This window comes from Rutilus rutilus (genome assembly GCF_951802725.1).
Source record: "Rutilus rutilus genome assembly, chromosome: 15".
Lineage (NCBI taxonomy): Eukaryota > Metazoa > Chordata > Actinopteri > Cypriniformes > Leuciscidae > Rutilus > Rutilus rutilus.
In genome coordinates this window covers 11,801,916-11,820,944 of record NC_140220.1, presented here as the reverse complement: position 1 = coordinate 11,820,944, position 19,029 = coordinate 11,801,916, and the positions used below count along the sequence as shown (strand labels likewise).

Genomic DNA, 19,029 nt, shown 5'->3' with positions numbered 1-19,029 from the left:
GAACGAGTACTGCGTATCCTGCCGTGCATGCACGCGCTCTGGTTGCTTCGACTATGAAAAACCAGAGATATAAGGCCTGCGAGCGGTATTTATAGACCTAAGCCACGCCCGTTTCGGCGGGACGTGACGCAGGGGGCGCGAAGCGCCCTCATTGGGTCTGACGTCACTCTAGGTCTCGCTCGATAGGCTTAAGCAGTTGCCAGCAGACCAGCCAATAGGCGCACGAGCTGCCCCGCCTATGTCTGTATGCTGCCGCAACGCGTTTTACATTAATACAAAATTAAGGATAATTTTTTGGCTTCAGTATTCTCGTGGAAAAGGATTTTCCCCTAGCGTATTCTACGCAGTACTCGTTCCTCTCTCTAGAGAGAACCGAGGTTACGTTAGTAACCGAGTACGATTCATATGTAAATAAATAAATAGAATGATTTGTTTACAAAAATTACATAAAAAAAGTTACATGGAAAAATGGTAGCTTATTATTCAAAAAGTTAGAGTAAACAAATCTGAATATAAAATGTACCTCTACATGTGTTATTGATGCTGATGGTGAAATTTGAGTTTGTTGCAGTGAATCCATCCAAACATGAGCAATTGTAACTTCCTATTTCATTTGTGCAGTTGGAGTCTGGACCACATACAGATGGACTGACCAGACATTCATCTATATCTATGGAGGGGAAACGCAATATTATTAAAACAAGCAATTGTTTAAACAGTTTCAATTCCTGTAATTATAATGTAGCATCTGGACCAATCAGACACACACAAATTATTCATTATATTACTTCCCCCAAAACTAACATCCCAAATGAAGCTAACACACTGGCAGAACCCGGTGTCTTGTTACAGGACACATTAAGACTGATAAGACTTTTAACGACCCCAAAAGGAATTTGCAGAGAATCGTGACTCTCACTTAATTCTTGCTGAGAAGGAGAAATAAACCCTTTTAATCCTATATATTCTATATATAACCACTTGAGAAATGTATAAACATGTATCTAATTTCCCCATCTCATGATTTTCCTTTTATGTGGTTTGGTCTATGTATTCATTCTCTCTTTTAAACTCTTTTGGATTAATGTTTCAGACTTGCATACTATGGTTAACCAAAATCATATGCGTAGCATGTTTAGTCTCTATAAACTCCAATCTTCGTCCCCCATTTATTAATTAACATTACATTTTTGCTAACTTTGTGACGCATTAGTATTATAAGAATCTTGAAGATTCTTTTGTTAAACACCCAATCAAAGTACATGTTCAAAGGCCTGCTTGAACAAAAGGTTGTAAAGAAATTCCCTCCAAAGGGAACAACTTCTTATTGGCTCACAATCCTCCAGAGGGTGTGACATCTTCACGCTTTAAAAATCACTGATCACAAGATCACGCCTCTTAGTCCCTTTCTGTAATCCTGATGTGAAGATGATGCTGAACTAGAAGTTTTCTAAGGACCCCCAAGCTTGTGCTAGGCTGCGGCCTTGTCTTTCCATTCACCAAAGATCCTCTGACTCACACTGGTTCTCTCTCATCAAGACAACATCAGCAAAGATCAACTGGAGCCTCAACAAATTGCATCAGGGCAGATTAATTCAAATGGGCGAGACATGGAAGTATCAAACTTAGTCTCATTATTTGATACATTAAGTATCCTTAGCTTACCTTACTTTTAAAGAAGGGCGTGTTAAAACTAAACTGATGGTTTGCTCAAGGCTGTTGATCCGCTGAATTTCAAACAATGCTATAACTTCTTGCTTTCCTGTATTCTGCTTCAGCTCTCTTTCCCTTGGTAAACTGTATGCATGTATGTATGTGTATGTTAGAGAAGTTTAAGTGTTTAGTCTAGTTAATAAAGTCTTGTTCATGTCACACGTAAAATAGTCTGTGTCTCAAGCTCATATACTGGAGTCATTAATCATGCAGATTTTGACTACAGGCTCTGAATAGTACTGTACAGTAAGAAAGACATTTCCCATACCCCGGAAATGTACATTTCTATTAATCAATTGATAACCAATATTGGGGGTTCACAGGATGAACTGAGAAATTGGTTGTAATGTTAATGTAGCTACATCAAGTTAATCCGATTAACTGATCCAAATATTCATAATCAATTATAACAAGTTACGATTTATCATTAATGTTTCTTAGAGCTAATTTGCTACAATTATTACAACAGTAAGAGTTCCGCCCACACACTCATGGTGAGTCACAACAATCATGAATATTTGACATAAAATATAAAATGATAAAATAAAAGGTTACAGTTAACAGAAGATTCAGGCAGGTCAATCGGTAATGCTTCAGCTGTCAATCATACCTCTGCATGGGTTATTGCTGTTTATAGGGAGGTTTGGGTCTGTTACATTATATCCACTCTTGCACGAGCAATTGTGACTCCCAACAGTGTTGTTGCAGATTGAGTTTGGACCGCAGACCTCTGATCTCTCAACACATTCATTCACATCTTTATTAAAAGGAAGTACAGAAACGTATGTCTGTCTGTATGTCTGTGTGTGTGACTGTTATTCGCATATATCTCGAATCGTTAGTCCGATGAATTTCAAACTTGACAGGTGTCTTGCTACGGGCACGAGTAAGTGCAGTGCCAAGTTTGACGTTGTTTGGATTAGAAATGCAAAAGATATCGTTAAAAATATCAGTAAAAGAAGCACTTAGAAGGTTGTGGTTTAAAAATAAAAATTCTGACATAAACACTCTGTCAGCTACACTGTTTACTTCTGAATATTATATTTTATTCACGCCCATCATTTGTAGAAACCAAGCGGCAACCTCCCTGTCTCTCTCTTGAAACCAGTGAATTAAACGGCAATTCATCGACTGGCTGCTTGAGGCTGGCTGCAAAAGTGAGTCAAATCTGTACCTCCCCCATGTTAAAATGCCCAACTTTACAGCAGAAAAAAAACATGTTTACAGCCTGGTGCAAAAAGTGGCTTTGGTCTATACAGCTAATTTTGCCCTTCATGACAACTGTGAGGGGGCGGGGATTTTTTTATAACTCATCCGTTTAAATTATATTAAGCCTTAAATTTCTGCATAATTAAGGGTGTCTACTTTTGAGTGACAGGTGGATTCCTGCTGCTGTGGTCATTAGTCATCATTAGTCGTTTGTCTGATGTCTGTTAGCTGTCACGTTACCTCAGCTCATTGTCTGGCTGTAAAAATAAATAAATTCGGGAGTGACGCGCTGCCAAGATGGCGACGGTCGGCCACGCCCACTTTAGGCTTCAAAAACGGTCTTCAGAAACCTACGGGTGATGTCACGGACACTACGTCCATATTTTTTTACAGTCTATGGTAGTAACCTATTCACAAACTGTTTGCTCAAGCGTAGCATTTTTTCAGAGTTCACTGTGTAGCCTGCTCCCTGAATCGTCGTGCTTATTCATTTGTGGATGTTAACTGAATCTGTAAGTCACCTACGCCGTTTACTTTTGTATATTATATCTATCTATAAATTACGGGAACATCTTTCTCTCTGTCTGTGTGTGTGTGTGTGTGTGTGTGTTATTCGCATATCTCTCGAACTGTTATTCCTATGGATTTCAAACTTGACAGGTGTCTCGCTACGGGCATGAGTAAGTGCAGTGCCAAGTTTAACATTGTTAGCTTGGAGTTCACTGTGTAGTCTGCTCCCTGAATCGTGTAGTTCAATGTTCCACATTTATTGTATGTCATTATGTCAGTATCAGTATTTGCTTTCTACCATGCACAAATAAAAATGTCACTGAACTTTTGCTGTGTAATTGTAACAATGAGCACTCAAATACACCAAACCAACAATTACTAAAAACACACACAAAAACTGATTTTGCATGGGCACTTTGCACTGCTCCCTGAATCGACACGCTTATTCATTTGTGGATGTTAACTGAATCTGTAAGTCAGCTATGCTGTTTACTTCTGAATATTATATTTCATTCTGGTGCGCTTAACGTTATCGCTGCTGTGTAATAGTAGCCTATGCTATTCACCAACTAAACATATCCTATTCAGTGCGTTCACAGTCTCTTTCACGGCCATCGTTTGTAGTAGCCTATTCACAAACTGTTTGCTCAAGCATAGCGTTTTCTCTGAGTTCACTGTGTGCTTTCTACCATGCACAAATAAAAAAAGTCACTGAACTTTTGCTGTGCAATTGTAACAATGAGCACTCAAACACACCAAACCAACAATTACTAAAAACACTGATTTTGCACGGGCATTTTGCACTAGTATTCATAAATGACATTTAGATTTTTGGAGGTTTTGACATAAATGCAGATATAGTAATTTAAAAAAATAAATATAATTATCTCTATTCAAATATTGCACCTGTCAATACAGAATGAAATATTCTGTAGCCTATTTTACCATCAATACTGCCGACGTAGTCTTTGCTGTATCAGTAGGCTATATATTTATGTTTAACATGAATTATAGGCCTTCCACAACTCTCTCCCCATATGTCTAACAAGGGTGATCCAAATCCTGAGATAGCCCTCATTGTACGTCACGTAGCAGTAGCAGCGCCGCTTCAGACACGTTTCTGATATGCAAAGACATAGAAAACGCCACGCAGACACGCAACAGAAACGCCACGCTCACGCCACGCAGCCTTATTGTTCATGATCACTCTCTTCCGTCTCTGTGGCTGTGCATTGATGTGCATAAATTATTATAATTCAAATGAACTATTGAACAGCAGCCAAATGAATTATATTCATACCACATTTCTGCCCATATCCTGGGCATCTGATCTTTCTTTCTTTATAGTAAAAGAAAGTTCAGAAGAAAACAACAGTTGGGTCACTCATTCATACTGTGAAGGTAAACATATTCATTGGCATCTTTACAACAGAATGCTTCACTTACAAAACAAAACATGCAAGCATTATTATTCAAGGATAGCGTCAACAGAAACCTAAATATAAAATCTACCTGTACATGTGTTATTGATGCTGATAATGAGACTTGAGTTTGTTGCTGTGAATCCATCCAAACAAGAGCAATTGTAACTTCCTATTTCATTTGTGCAGTTGGAATCTGGACCACATATAGATGGACTGAACAGACATTCATTTATATCTATAAAAAATAAAAATAAAAAGTGATTATTTAAAAACCGTTAGCACCGCTGTTACCACCCCCCCCCCCCCCCCCCCCACCACCACCACCAAAAATTAATACAAATCTTTTAAAAGAAAATATATTTATAATTGTGTAATAACAGAAAGTTTAAAAACATACAAATTACTTGTAAATTACAGTTCAGAATATCAAATAAACAAAAACTTACCGATGCATGGGTTGTTTTTATTAATAGCTTGATTACTATCTGTGACACTATATCCATTCCAACAAAGGCATGAGAAGCTTCCATTGTAATTGTAGCAGTGAGAGTTCGGCCCACACACTGATGGCGAGTCAAGACATTCATGAATATCTGAAACAAAGTAATTGATAAAGTGAGCAGTTGGCAGAAGATTAGACACTACAAACACTAACAAAAGGTTAGAGTATCAGCTGCCAATCATACCTCTGCATGGGTTATTGCTGTTTATAGGGAGATTTGGGTCTGTTACGTTATATCCACTCATGCAGGAGCAATTGTGACTCCCAACAGTGTTGTTGCAGATCGAGTTTGGACCACAGACCTCTGATGTCTCAACACATTCATCCACATCTTTAGTAAAAGAAAATTTTACAGACATTAAAATAACAGTTTCCTCTTTAGGTCACTTATACAGAATGTGGAGGTCAATTAATGAATTGCCTAACAGTACAATCTAATATTCCATTTAGAATATTTTATCCAAAGTAGGAAACACTGAAACTTCATAATGTTAGCATTAAAAACATATTTGCTATTTATTTTAATAAAATTGGTTGGACTAAGGGTGTACAAAAACATCTCGGTAACCCACGTTCCCTGAAAGAGGGAACGGAGACGTTCGTCAGAGGTATCCGACAGAAATGGGATCTTCGCAGAGAGACTACTTAGTAAATCTTCTACTCAGTCTACTTATAGAGAAACTAAACAAGCCAATGCACATTGGCATGCAATAATTGCGCCAGCTGCTTCTATCACGCAGTACGGGTATATAATGAGCAGCAGGTGCAACGCATCTTTGGTTTTCGCTGAGGAGCCGAGCCAGGGACCCGGCCGTCTGCAGTGATGGTACAACAACATAGCGACGGGACGGAACATCTCCATTCCCTCTTTCAGGGAATGTGGGTTACCGTAAGGAACCAAGATGTTCCCTTTCATGTCGGTCACTCCACCGTTCGTCATAGGGATCCGACAGAAATGGGATGGGAGGGTGGTAACATGTGGAGAAAACCCATATGGACTAGCCAAGCAGGGTAGCGCAACATATGGAAGTCTCTGGGGTGGTTCCGGCCTAATCCTAGTGGGGAAGCGCACCGGCAGAGACGGCAAAGAGGGCTCTGCCAGGAGAAAGACACTGGCTAGCCGACAAGGTAGCCGTACCATCAAATTTACACATATGGGTTCGCCGCAGGGACCGATACATATGGACACCTAGTCTAGCACAGGTTCCTCAATGCATACGAGTGTTAGGCCTGGCGTCAGACGCTCCGCAACGTCTGACTGGCGTAGGGGTGACGGAGGAACTCAACAGGGTTAGCCATCTCCGGGGAACACACTGGAGCAATAGACGCACGTATCTGGCCGACCAGCCGAGAACGGCATACCAAGCCGACACTTGAGCAGGTGCTTGCGCTACTGGCCAATTCAGGCGAATATACGGGATGATACTGGCTCTACACAAAGGCTATAGAATCTAGTAAACGTGTTGATTGTCGCTCAGCGAGGTGCCTTGAGCCAACGCCCATGAGGAAGCAACACTTCTAGGTGAGTGCGCTCGCAACCCGAATGAGCAAGGCACGTCTTGGGATTGATACGCCAAGACAATAGCATCCACTATCCAGTGGGCTAACCTCTGCTTGGAGACAGCCTTTCCCTTCTGCTGGCCTCCGTAACAGACAAAGAGCTGGTCTGAGGTCCTAAGCTTTGCGTTCTATCCACATATAACCTCAAGGAGCAGACGGGACAGAGAAAAGCCACACTTAAAGCTGTGAAATTAGCTGGTTTTTTTTCTGAGGTGATCCTGCTGTAGCATCGTGACACCAACACGAAGGAGAGGGCTTCTTCCAAAAAGAACACTCGAAAAGTTGTCTCTTCTTTAGAAGTAAGACTGCTGGAACAGAACATGAATCAGCTGGGCTCCGAAGCGAAATGCAAAGATGCGTTACACCTGTTGCTCATTATATACCCAGAAGAAGCAGCTGACGCAATTATCGCATGCCAATGTGCATTGGCTCGTTTAGTTTCTCTCCAAGTAGATTGGTGTCTCTGCGAAGATCCCATTTCTGTCGGATCCCTCCGACGAATGTTGGAGTGACCGACATGAAAGGGAACATTTAGTTTATTATTCAATGCTAGAGAACAAAGAGATCTGAACACAGAATGTACCTCTACATGTGTTATTGATGCTGATGGTGAGATTTGAGTTTGTTGCAGTGAATCCAACCAAACATGAGCAATTGTAACTTCCTATTTCATTTGTACAGTTGGAATCTGGACCACATACAGATGGACTGAACAGACATTCATTTATATCTATGGAAAAATATTTAAGTAATAATAAAAAAAAATTCATTAACACAAACACATAAAGGCATGAACAATGCAACAATCATGATAGAGAATATTACATAGTGCAGAGAATATTACATAGTGCAAACTTACCGATGCATGGGTTACTTTTGGTATTCGCCTTATTCCCATCTGAGACGTTATATCCTTCCCAACAAAAGCATGAGAAGCTTCCATTGTAATTGTAACAGTAAGAGTTCGGTCCACATACTGATACTGAGTCAAGACATTCATAAATATCTGAAATAAAAGAATTTAAAAAAGAGAAAGGTTAAATTTGATTTGACCAAAGATTTAGACAGTACAAATATAAACTGCTCAGTGCTTCAGCTATCAATCATACCTATGCATGGGTTACTGCTGTTTATAGGGAGGTTTGGATCTGTTACATTATATCCACTCATGCACGAGCAATTGTAACTCCCAACAGTGTTGTTGCAGATTGAGTTTGGACCACAGACCTCTGATCTCTCAACACATTCATCCACATCTTTATTAAAAGGAAGTTATGGGAAAAATAACAGTTTGGTTCACTCATAAATGTGTGAATACATAATAAGAATAATGAGAATGAGAATGGTTAGCTTACAAAAGTTACATCAAAAAATGTACATGCATAAACTCTTATTATTAAAAGCTAGAGTAAACAAATCTGAATATAGAATGTACCTCTACATGCATTATTGATGCTGATGGTGAGACTTGAGTTTGTTGCAGTGAATCCATCCAAACATGAGCAATTGTAATTTCCTATTTCATTTGTGCAGTTGGAATCTGGACCACATACAGATGGACTGACCAGACATTCATCTATATCTATGGGGGAAAACGGAATATTATTAAAACAAGAAATTGTTTAAAAACATTTAGTTTCCTGCATTTATCATTTCAAAAGTAAGATTTCAGCCCAGGCACTAATCGTGAATCAAAACATTCATGAATATCTGACATAAAATATAAAATGATAAAATGTAAGGTTACAGTTAACAGAAGATTCAGGCAGTTCAAACAGTAATGCTTCAGCTGTCAATCATACCTTTGCATGTGTTATTGCTGTTTATAGGGAGGTTTGGGTCTGTTACATTATATCCACTCTTGCACAAGCAATTGTGACTCCCAACAGTGTTGTTGCAGATTGAGTTTGGACCGCAGACCTCTGATCTCTCAACACATTCATCCACATCTTTAGAAAAAGGAAGTTACGAGGGAAAGAACAGTTTGGGTCACTCATTCATATGTAAATAAATGCGAATGATATGTTTACAAAAATGATATAAAAGAACAATTACATGGAAACACTCTAGCTTATTATATTCAAAAAATTTGAGTAAACAAATCTGAATATAAAATGTACCTCTACATGGGTTATTGATGCTGATGGTGAGATTTGAGTTTGTTGCAGTGAATCCATCTAAACATGAGCAATTGTAACTTCCTATTTCATTTGTACAGTTGGAATCTGGACCACATACAGATGGACTGACCAGACATTCATCTATATCTATGGAGGTAAAACACAATATTATTAAAACAAGCAAATATTTAAAAACAGTTTTCCTTCCTGCAATTATAATTACAATAGTATGAGTTTTGCCCAAACACTGATGGTGAGTCAAAACATATCTGACATAAAATAGTTGGTCAAATGTAAGGTTACAGTTAACAGAAGATTAGGGCAGTTCAAACAGTAATGCATCAGCTGTCAATCATACCTTTGCATGGGTTACTGCTGTTTATAGGGAGGTTTGGGTCTGTTACATTATATCCACTCTGGCACGAGCAATTGTGACTCCCAACAGTGTTGTTGCAGATTGAGTTTGGACCACAGACCTCTGATCTCTCAACACATTCATCCACATCTTTAGTAAAAGGAAGTTACGAGGGAAAGTACAGTTTGGGTCACTCATTCATATGTAAATAAATGAGAATAATATGTTTTCAAAAATTACATAAAAAAACAATTACATGGAAAAACTCTTGCTTATTATTCAAAAAGATAGAGTAAATAAATCTGAATATAAAAATGTACCTCTACATGTGTTATTGATGCTGATGGTGAGATTTGAGTTTGTTACAGTGAATCCATCTAAACATGAGCAATAGTGACTTCCTAATTCATTAGAGCAGTTGGAATCTGGACCACATACAGATGGACTGACCAGACATTCATCTATATCTGTGGAGGTAAAACACAATATTATTAAAACAAGCAAATATTTAAAAACAGTTTTCCTTCCTGCAATTATAATTACAATAGTAAAAGTTTAGCCCAAACACTGATGGTGAGTCAAAATATATCTGACATAAAATAGTTGGTCAAATGTAAGGTTACAGTTAACAGACAGCCTGGATATGTGCCCAAGGTTCCCACCACTCCCTTTCGAGAACAGGTGGTGAACCTGCAAGTGCTGCCCTTGGAGGAGGCAGACCCAGCCTTGGCACTGCTCCGTCCAGTATGCGCCCTCTGTGCTTACGTAGACAGAACGCGGTGTTTCAGGACCTCAGACCAGCTCTTTGTCTGTTATGGTGGGAAGCTGAAGGGAAAGGCTCTCTCCAAGCAAAGGTTGTCTCACTGGATAGTGGACACCATTGATTTGGCATACCAGCAGCAAGGTCGACCGTGCCCCCTTGGTGTGAAGGCCCACTCCACCCGGAGTGTGGCCTCCTCTTGGGCTCTAGTGCATGGCGCCTCGCTAACAGACATCTGCAGAGCTCCGTGCTGGGCGACACCTAACACATTTACCAGGTTCTATAACCTCCGAGTGGAGCCAGTGTCCTCTCACGTACTCGCTTCAACCAGCCGGTACTAGGACCTGCTCAGGTGTCTTCGCTTGCTCGCCATTCCACTCCACGGACTGGATACGTGCGATATTCTCCTCAGGTGAGCCTCCCTGAGAGGCCCTGAGTTCCTCCACTGTTGACGTCAACGCCAGAGTTATGTCACTGCCAGCTTTCGTGCTTGGCTAGGTGCTGCAATGTGCATGGTTCCCCCTCCGGGCGACCCCCACATGTGTATTTCCACTGTAAGCCTCTCTGAGCATGTGTCTTTGCCTTGGCAAGCCACCTTGCCCCCCCCTGGGGTTGAAACATTCCACCCTGCAGGCTGGACACCCCAGTGTTTCTCCATATGCAGCCCCCTCTCGGGTCATATGTGTATTCCAAGTCCCCCCCTTCAGGCAGGTACTAATTGCATATTTCCACTGAGATATGCTTCCCAGTGTACCTTGGTATTCCTGTTTTAAGTAGGAGTCCTTCGTCCGTGCTAGTCTCACGACAGGGATCTCAGATTTACACAGGGCACTGGAAGACAGCCGAGGTGGCATGATTAGACTGGGAACCCCATTCGTTGTCACAACGTAACTCGTAGTGACCACGAAAGGGAACGTCTCGGTTACGTATGTAACCCTCATTCCCTGAACCACTTCTGCTTATGTCTCCCTGCCACTTCCGCTGTACTGCTGGAATGCCTGAGTTCAGTCTCGGCTCCTCAGCGAAGAAACATATCTGCATGTTGCCAGCGTACTTCCTTATATACCCACGAGGTGGGGCGGAGTTACGTTATGCAAATTCCGCAGACCCATGGCATTTGCCTGCCATTTTATTTCTCGAAGATGAGAGGCTTTCTAAGCGAAACCCCATTCGTCGTCACGACGTAACGTCTCGGTTATGTATGTAACCCTCGTTCCCTGAGTAGGGAACGGAGACGTTACCTGTGGTTGGCCTGGCCGTGCGTCACTCAGAAAACAACAGGCCAATCAGAAGAGAGGCTCATGAATATTAATTAGAAAGGTCAAAATCGACCTGTTCTTCTTAGCAAAGCTCCTGAGAAAGGAGAAAGAGAAAATATATTGGGTTGGTTTTTGGTACTTATACCGCAAACATATATTCTTAAGGACATCAAAACCTAAAATAAAACTTCATAAAGGTGTACAATATGGTACATTAAGTAAATGTACAGAAGTACTCGTTTTTAAAAGTACTTGAGTATCAAAAGTAAAAAGTAAATGTCAATGCATTGTTTTATTATTGTTGCATTGTTGCATGTAATACTTACAGTACCTTATGCCTCTGAATCTATGTTTGACTACCTACCCTCATATCAATATCAAATTTATATCTAGAACACAGTTCCAGTTGTGGGACTGAATGTGAGATTGAATAAGTGCACTCAATGATGTCCACAATGGTTTCGGACACCCAAATGGCTGTTCCCTCAAATAGTGCCCTATTTTGGCTTTTAGAATGAATATGTTAGCCTTACTGTTATCTATAAGCTAGTGTGCTCCAAAACAATGACAACATTCGCATTTAGAAGACCAAACCCAATGCTGAAAATGAAAATCAGGCTGATGTCAGAATCCAACGTCAGATTGACGTTAATCTCCAACGTTGGACAGATGTATTGTGGTTAAAAAAAATGAAAATCGGGTTGACGTCAGAAACCAACATCAGTCGGGTTCTGACGTCAACCCGACTTTCATTTCCAAATAAAATCAAACCCCTGCAACCAAAATCATCCCATGACTTACATTACTACTTTCTACTCAAGGACCTTGACAGAAAAGTAATGGAGTAAAAAGTACGATATTTGTCTTTCAAATGTAGTGAAGTTAAAGCAAAAAGTTTCCAGAAAAAATAATACTCAAGTAAGATACTCAAAAAGTGTACTTAAGTACAGTACTCAAGTAAATGTACTTTGTTATGGTCCACCTCTGCTTGAACAGACATTCCTCCAGGGTTAGTGACATCTTGAACCCTAAAATTTACATAAAAATAAACCCCATTTTGATTCAATTCAAAATTAATGGCAGTCTATGGAGCTAGACTAAATTTGTCTCTTTCACCCGATTGCCGTTGAGAAATCTCAGATTTGATTGTAGGTTTTGCAATTTCAACATGGGTTATAGGTTGAAAGTTGAATGAACGAGTACTTATGTCCTTTCGATTTCTTACAGGTTGAGTTGTTGTTGCCCATAACACGCTAGCATTCTGCTAATGAACGCTGATTGGTCAGTGAATCACTGATTACGACCAGAGATACCGCTTGATGGCATCATGGCATCCGAAGCGGGACCAGAATGTTAAGGCGGACTTTTTTGAAAGTTTTTTTTCAACACAGCAAATTTTTTTTTTTTGGTTGCTGGCACTTTTATCTGCCTATGGTTATGTATGTACTGTGAAATGTACTGTGAAAATAAATTGAATTTGAGTACTTCTTGTGTTATTCTTGTGTTAGGAAATACAGGATACATGTGGTATAGTATTGCCACCTTAAAAAAAACAAAAAACATGTGACACAACTAATGTCCTGCTCAATAGTGCTAAATATCAATAAAAATTGAAAAAGGAGAAAAATGCCTCGCAGGTGTGCAATGATAAATTGTTCTAATAGTGGACAAAGGGTTGTCCTATTTCTCGAGAAAAAAGAAAGTGCAGAGCGCGAAAGCACCAAAGTGACTGAAGGATTGCCGTAGGCAGTATCTCTGGTCGTACGATGTGTATGACGTCATTGACATTTTAAAAGACTTTTTAAAGAAAATAAGTGACTAACAAATCTAACATCCAGCAATGTGTCATTTCTTTGCATCTCCTTTCGAATACAACATTCAAATTACTAGACAAAAAATTATATCCTGAGAAAAGTGGATTTTGAGGGGTATAGCGCCATAGACTTCCATTCATTCTGCAAAAACTTCAAATTCACACTCTGGGGACATCAAAGACTTATTTTACATCTTGTGAAAAGGGCATTATACCACCCCTTTAAAGAAAATGAAAAAGAATAAAACAAAAAATTGGGCTAATGTATGTTCAAAAACACTTGCATACAATAACATAGCAAAAAAATAACATGCACTGAGATGAAAATAATAACTGAGGAAATGTGGAAAACTCCCAAAAGAGTTTTTTGAAAATCTTCATGCAACAGACATCCACAATAAAACATTTACAGCCTTAAGCAACATCTCAGATTTTGTTTTAGAATATATACACAGTGTTAACACTAATAAAACAAACTAATAATAAAAAACTCCTTTTCTTTGTCATGAATTTATTTGCAATAAGTGCTTCAGCTGTCAATCATACCTTTGCATGTGTTATTGCTGTTTATAGGGAGTTTGGGTCTGTTACATTATATCCACTCATGCACGAGCAATTGTGACTCCCAACAGTGTTGTTGCAGATTGAGTTTGGACCGCAGACCTCTGATCTCTCAACACATTCATCCACATCTATCTATAAATTACAGAAACGTAATGTCTGTCTGTATGTCTGTGTGTGTGACTGTTATTCGCATATATCTCGAATCGTTAGTCCGATGAATTTCAAACTTGACAGGTGTCTTGCTACGGGCACGAGTAAGTGCAGTGCCAAGTTTGACGTTGTTTGGATTAGAAATGCAAAATATATCGTTAAAAATATCAGTACAAGAAGCACTTAGAAGGTTGTGGTTTAAAAATAAACATTCTGACATTAGAGGGTTGTAGTGGTCAAAGAAGCCACAAGAAGGTTGTGGTTTAAAAATAAACATTCTGACATAAACACTCTGTCAGCTACACTGTTTACTTCTGAATATTATATTTTATTCACGCCCATCATTTGTAGTAACCAAGCGGCAACCTCCCTGTCTCTCTCTTGAAACCAGTGAATTAAACGGCAATTCATCGACTGGCTGCTTGAGGCTGGCTGCAAAAGTGAGTCAAATCTGTACCTCCCCCATGTTAAAATGCCCAACTTTACAGCAGAAAAAAACATGTTTACAGCCTGGTGCAAAAAGTGGCTTTGGTCTATACAGCTAATTTTGCCCTTCATGACAACTGTGAGGGGGGGGAATTTTTTTATAACTCATCCGTTTAAATTATATTAAGCCTTAAATTTCTGCATAATTAAGGGTGTCCACTTTTGAGTGACAGGTGGATTCCTGCTGCTGTGGTCATTAGTCATCATTAGTCGTTTGTCTGCTGTCTGTTAGCTGTCATGTTACCTCAGCTCATTGTCTGGCTGTAAAAATAAATAAATTCGGGAGTGACGCGCTGCCAAGATGGCGACGGTCGGCCACGCCCACTTTAGGCTTCAAAAACGGTCTTCAGAAACCTACGGGTGATGTCACGGACACTACGTCCATATTTTTTTACAGTCTATGGTAGTAACCTATTCACAAACTGTTTGCTGAAGCGTAGCATTTTTTCAGAGTTTACTGTGTAGCCTGCTCCCTGAATCGTCGTGCTTATTCATTTGTGGATGTTAACTGAATCTGTAAGTCACCTACGCCGTTTACTTTTGTATATTATATCTATCTATAAATTACGGGAACATCTTTCTCTCTGTCTGTCTGTGTGTGTGTGTGTGTGTGTGTTATTCGCATATCTCTCGAACTGTTATTCCTATGGATTTCAAACTTGACAGGTGTCTCGCTACGGGCATGAGTAAGTGCAGTGCCAAGTTTGACATTGTTAGCTTGGAGTTCACTGTGTAGTCTGCTCCCTGAATCGTGTAGTTCAATGTTCCACATTTATTGTATGTCATTATGTCAGTATCAGTATTTGCTTTCTACCATGCACAAATAAAAATGTCACTGAACTTTTGCTGTGTAATTGTAACAATGAGCACTCAAATACACCAAACCAACAATTACTAAAAACACACACAAAAACTGATTTTGCATGGGCACTTTGCACTGCTCCCTGAATCGACACGCTTATTCATTTGTGGATGTTAACTGAATCTGTAAGTCAGCTATGCTGTTTACTTCTGAATATTATATTTCATTCTGGTGCGCTTAACGTTATCGCTGCTGTGTAATAGTAGCCTATGCTATTCACCAACTAAACATATCCTATTCAGTGCGTTCACAGTCTCTTTCACGGCCATCATTTGTAGTAGCCTATTCACAAACTGTTTGCTCAAGCATAGCGTTTTCTCAGAGTTCACTGTGTGCTTTCTACCATGCACAAATAAAAAAAGTCACTGAACTTTTGCTGTGCAATTGTAACAATGAGCACTCAAACACACCAAACCAACAATTACTAAAAACACTGATTTTGCACGGGCATTTTGCACTAGTATTCATAAATGACATTTAGATTTTTGGAGGTTTTGACATAAATGCAGATATAGTAATTTAAAAAAATATATATAATTATCGCTATTCAAATATTGCACCTGTCAATACAGAATGAAATATTCTGTAGCCTATTTTACCATCAATACTGCCGACGTAGTCTTTGCTGTATCAGTAGGCTATATATTTATGTTTAACATGAATTATAGGCCTTCCACAACTCTCTCCCCATATGTCGAACAAGGGTGATCCAAATCCTGAGATAGCCCTCATTGTACGTCACCTAGCAGTAGCAGTGCCGCTTCAGACACGTTTCTGATATGCAAAGACATAGAAAACGCCACGCAGACACGCAACAGAAACGCCACGCTCACGCCACGCAGCCTTATTGTTCATGATCACTCTCTTCCATCTCTGTGGCTGTGCATTGATGTGCATAAATTATTATAATTCAAATGAACTATTAGTTATGAACAGCAGCCAAATTAATTATATTCATACCACATTTCTGCCCATATCCTGGGCATCTGATCTTTCTTTCTTTATAGTAAAAGAAAGTTCAGAAGAAAAGAACAGTTGGGTCACTCATTCATACTGTGAAGGTAAACATATTCATTGGCATCTTTACAACAGAATGCTTCACTTACAAAACAAAACATGCAAGCATTATTATTCAAGGATAGCGTCAACAGAAACCTAAATATAAAATCTACCTGTACATGTGTTATTGATGCTGATAATGAGACTTGAGTTTGTTGCTGTGAATCCATCCAAACAAGAGCAATTGTAACTTCCTATTTCATTTGTGCAGTTGGAATCTGGACCACATACAGATGGACTGAACAGACATTCATTTATATCTATAAAAAAATAAAATAAAAAGTGATTATTTAAAAACAGTTAGATTTATAAAAACAACAAAAGGTATGGAAGACATCTATACAAGGAATATACAAATTAAGTAGTAATGTTACCCCCCCCCCCCCCGTCACCAAAAATTAATACAAATCTTTTAAAAGAAAATATATTTATAATTGTGTAATAACAGAAAGTTTAAAAACATACAAATTACTTGTAAATTACAGTTCAGAATATCAAATAAACAAAAACTTACCGATGCATGGGTTGTTTTTATTAATAGCTTGATTACTATCTGTGACACTATATCCATTCCAACATAGGCATGAGAAGCTTCCATTGTAATTGTAGCAGTGAGAGTTCGGCCCACACACTGATGGCGAGTCAAGACATTCATGAATATCTGAAACAAAGTAATTGATAAAGTGAGCAGTTGGCAGAAGATTAGACACTACAAACACTAACAAAAGGTTAGAGTATCAGCTGCCAATCATACCTCTGCATGGGTTACTACTGTTTATAGGGAGATTTGGGTCTGTTACGTTATATCCACTCTTGCACGAGCAATTGTGACTCCCAACAGTGTTGTTGCAGATCGAGTTTGGACCACAGACCTCTGATGTCTCAACACATTCATCCACATCTTTAGTAAAAGAAAATTTTACAGACATTAAAATAACAGTTTCCTCTTTAGGTCACTTATACAGAATGTGGAGGTCAATTAATGAATTGCCTAACAGTACAATCTAATATTCCATTTAGAATATTTTATCCAAAGTAGGAAACACTGAAACTTCATAATGTTAGCATTAAAAACATATTTGCTATTTATTTTAATAAAATTGGTTGGACTAAGGGTGTACAAAAACATCTCGGTAACCCACGTTCCCTGAAAGAGGGAACGGAGACGTTCGTCAGAGGTATCCGACAGAAATGGGATCTTCGCAGAGAGACTACTTAGTAAATCTTCTACTCAGTCTACTTATAGAGAAACTAAACAAGCCAATGCACATTGGCATGCAATAATTGCGCCAGCTGCTTCTATCACGCAGTACGGGTATATAATGAGCAGCAGGTGCAACGCATCTTTGGTTTTCGCTGAGGAGCCGAGCCAGGGACCCGGCCGTCTGCAGTGATGGTACAACAACATAGCGACGGGACGGAACATCTCCATTCCCTCTTTCAGGGAATGTGGGTTACCATACAGAACCAAGATGTTCCCTTTCATGTCGGTCACTCCACCGTTCGTCATAGGGATCCGACAGAAATGGGATGGGAGGGTGGTAACATGTGGAGAAAACCCATATGGACAAGCCAAGCAGGGTAGCGCAACATATGGAAGTCTCTGGGGTGGTTCCGGCCTAATCCTAGTGGGGAAGCGCACCGGCAGAGACGGCAAAGAGGGCTCTGCCAGGAGAAAGACACTGGCTAGCCGACAAGGTAGCCGTACCATGAAATTTACACATATGGGTTCGCCGCAGGGACCGATACATATGGACACCTAGTCTAGCACAGGTTCCTCAATGCATACGAGTGTTAGGCCTGGCGTCAGACGCTCCGCAACGTCTGACTGGCGTAGGGGTGACGGAGGAACTCAACAGGGTTAGCCATCTCTGGGGAACACACTGGAGCAATAGACGCACGTATCTGGCCGACCAGCCGAGAACGGCATACCAAGCCGACACTTGAGCAGGTGCTTGCGCTACTGGCCAATTGGGGCGAATATACGGGATGATACTGGCTCTACACAAAGGCTATAGAATCTAGTAAACGTGTTGATTGTCGCCCAGCGAGGTGCCTTGAGCCAACGCCCAGGAGGAAGCAACACTTCTAGTTGAGTGCGCTCGCAACCCGAATGAGCAAGGCACGTCTTGGGATTGATACGCCAAGACAATAGCATCCACTATCCAGTGGGCTAACCTCTGCTTGGAGACAGCCTTTCCCTTCTGCTGGCCTCCGTAACAGACAAAGAGCTGGTCTGAGGTCCTAAGCTTTGCGTTCTATCCACGTATAACCTCAAGGAGCAGACGGGACAGAGAAAAGCCACACTTAAAGCTGAGAAATTAGCTGGGGTTTTTTCTGAGGTGATCCTGCTGTAGCATCGTGACACCAACACGAAGGAGAGGGCTTCTTCCAAAAAGAACACTCGAAAAGTTGTCTCTTCTTTAGAAGTAAGACTGCTGGAACAGAACATGAATCAGCTGGGCTCCGAAGCGAAATGCAAAGATGCGTTACACCTGTTGCTCATTATATACCCAGAAGAAGCAGCTGACGCAATTATCGCATGCCAATGTGCATTGGCTCGTTTAGTTTCTCTCCAAGTAGATTGGTCTCTCTGCGAAGATCCCATTTCTGTCGGATCCCTCCGACGAATGTTGGAGTGACCGACATGAAAGGGAACATTTAGTTTATTATTCAATGCTAG

The 19,029-nt window shown here is 40.1% G+C and overlaps 1 protein-coding gene across 1 annotated transcript in view; it reads right to left on the bottom strand.

The window, feature by feature from the left end:
- The window catches only part of adgrf6 (adhesion G protein-coupled receptor F6), a gene marked incomplete at its 5' end in the record, with an annotated part of 73,885 nt that overhangs the window by 35,518 nt on the left and 19,338 nt on the right, over positions 1 to 19,029 (bottom strand). The window contains 15 exons of the mRNA XM_084431440.1: positions 524 to 670; positions 4,945 to 5,091; positions 5,303 to 5,449; positions 5,543 to 5,689; positions 7,502 to 7,648; positions 7,778 to 7,924; positions 8,028 to 8,174; positions 8,354 to 8,500; positions 8,721 to 8,867; positions 9,039 to 9,185; positions 9,397 to 9,543; positions 9,714 to 9,860; positions 16,460 to 16,606; positions 16,861 to 17,007; positions 17,101 to 17,247. Of these exons, the coding sequence (XP_084287566.1) occupies positions 524 to 670; positions 4,945 to 5,091; positions 5,303 to 5,449; positions 5,543 to 5,689; positions 7,502 to 7,648; positions 7,778 to 7,924; positions 8,028 to 8,174; positions 8,354 to 8,500; positions 8,721 to 8,867; positions 9,039 to 9,185; positions 9,397 to 9,543; positions 9,714 to 9,860; positions 16,460 to 16,606; positions 16,861 to 17,007; positions 17,101 to 17,247 (2,205 nt within the window). The remainder of the gene's footprint in view (positions 1 to 523; positions 671 to 4,944; positions 5,092 to 5,302; positions 5,450 to 5,542; positions 5,690 to 7,501; positions 7,649 to 7,777; positions 7,925 to 8,027; positions 8,175 to 8,353; positions 8,501 to 8,720; positions 8,868 to 9,038; positions 9,186 to 9,396; positions 9,544 to 9,713; positions 9,861 to 16,459; positions 16,607 to 16,860; positions 17,008 to 17,100; positions 17,248 to 19,029) is intronic.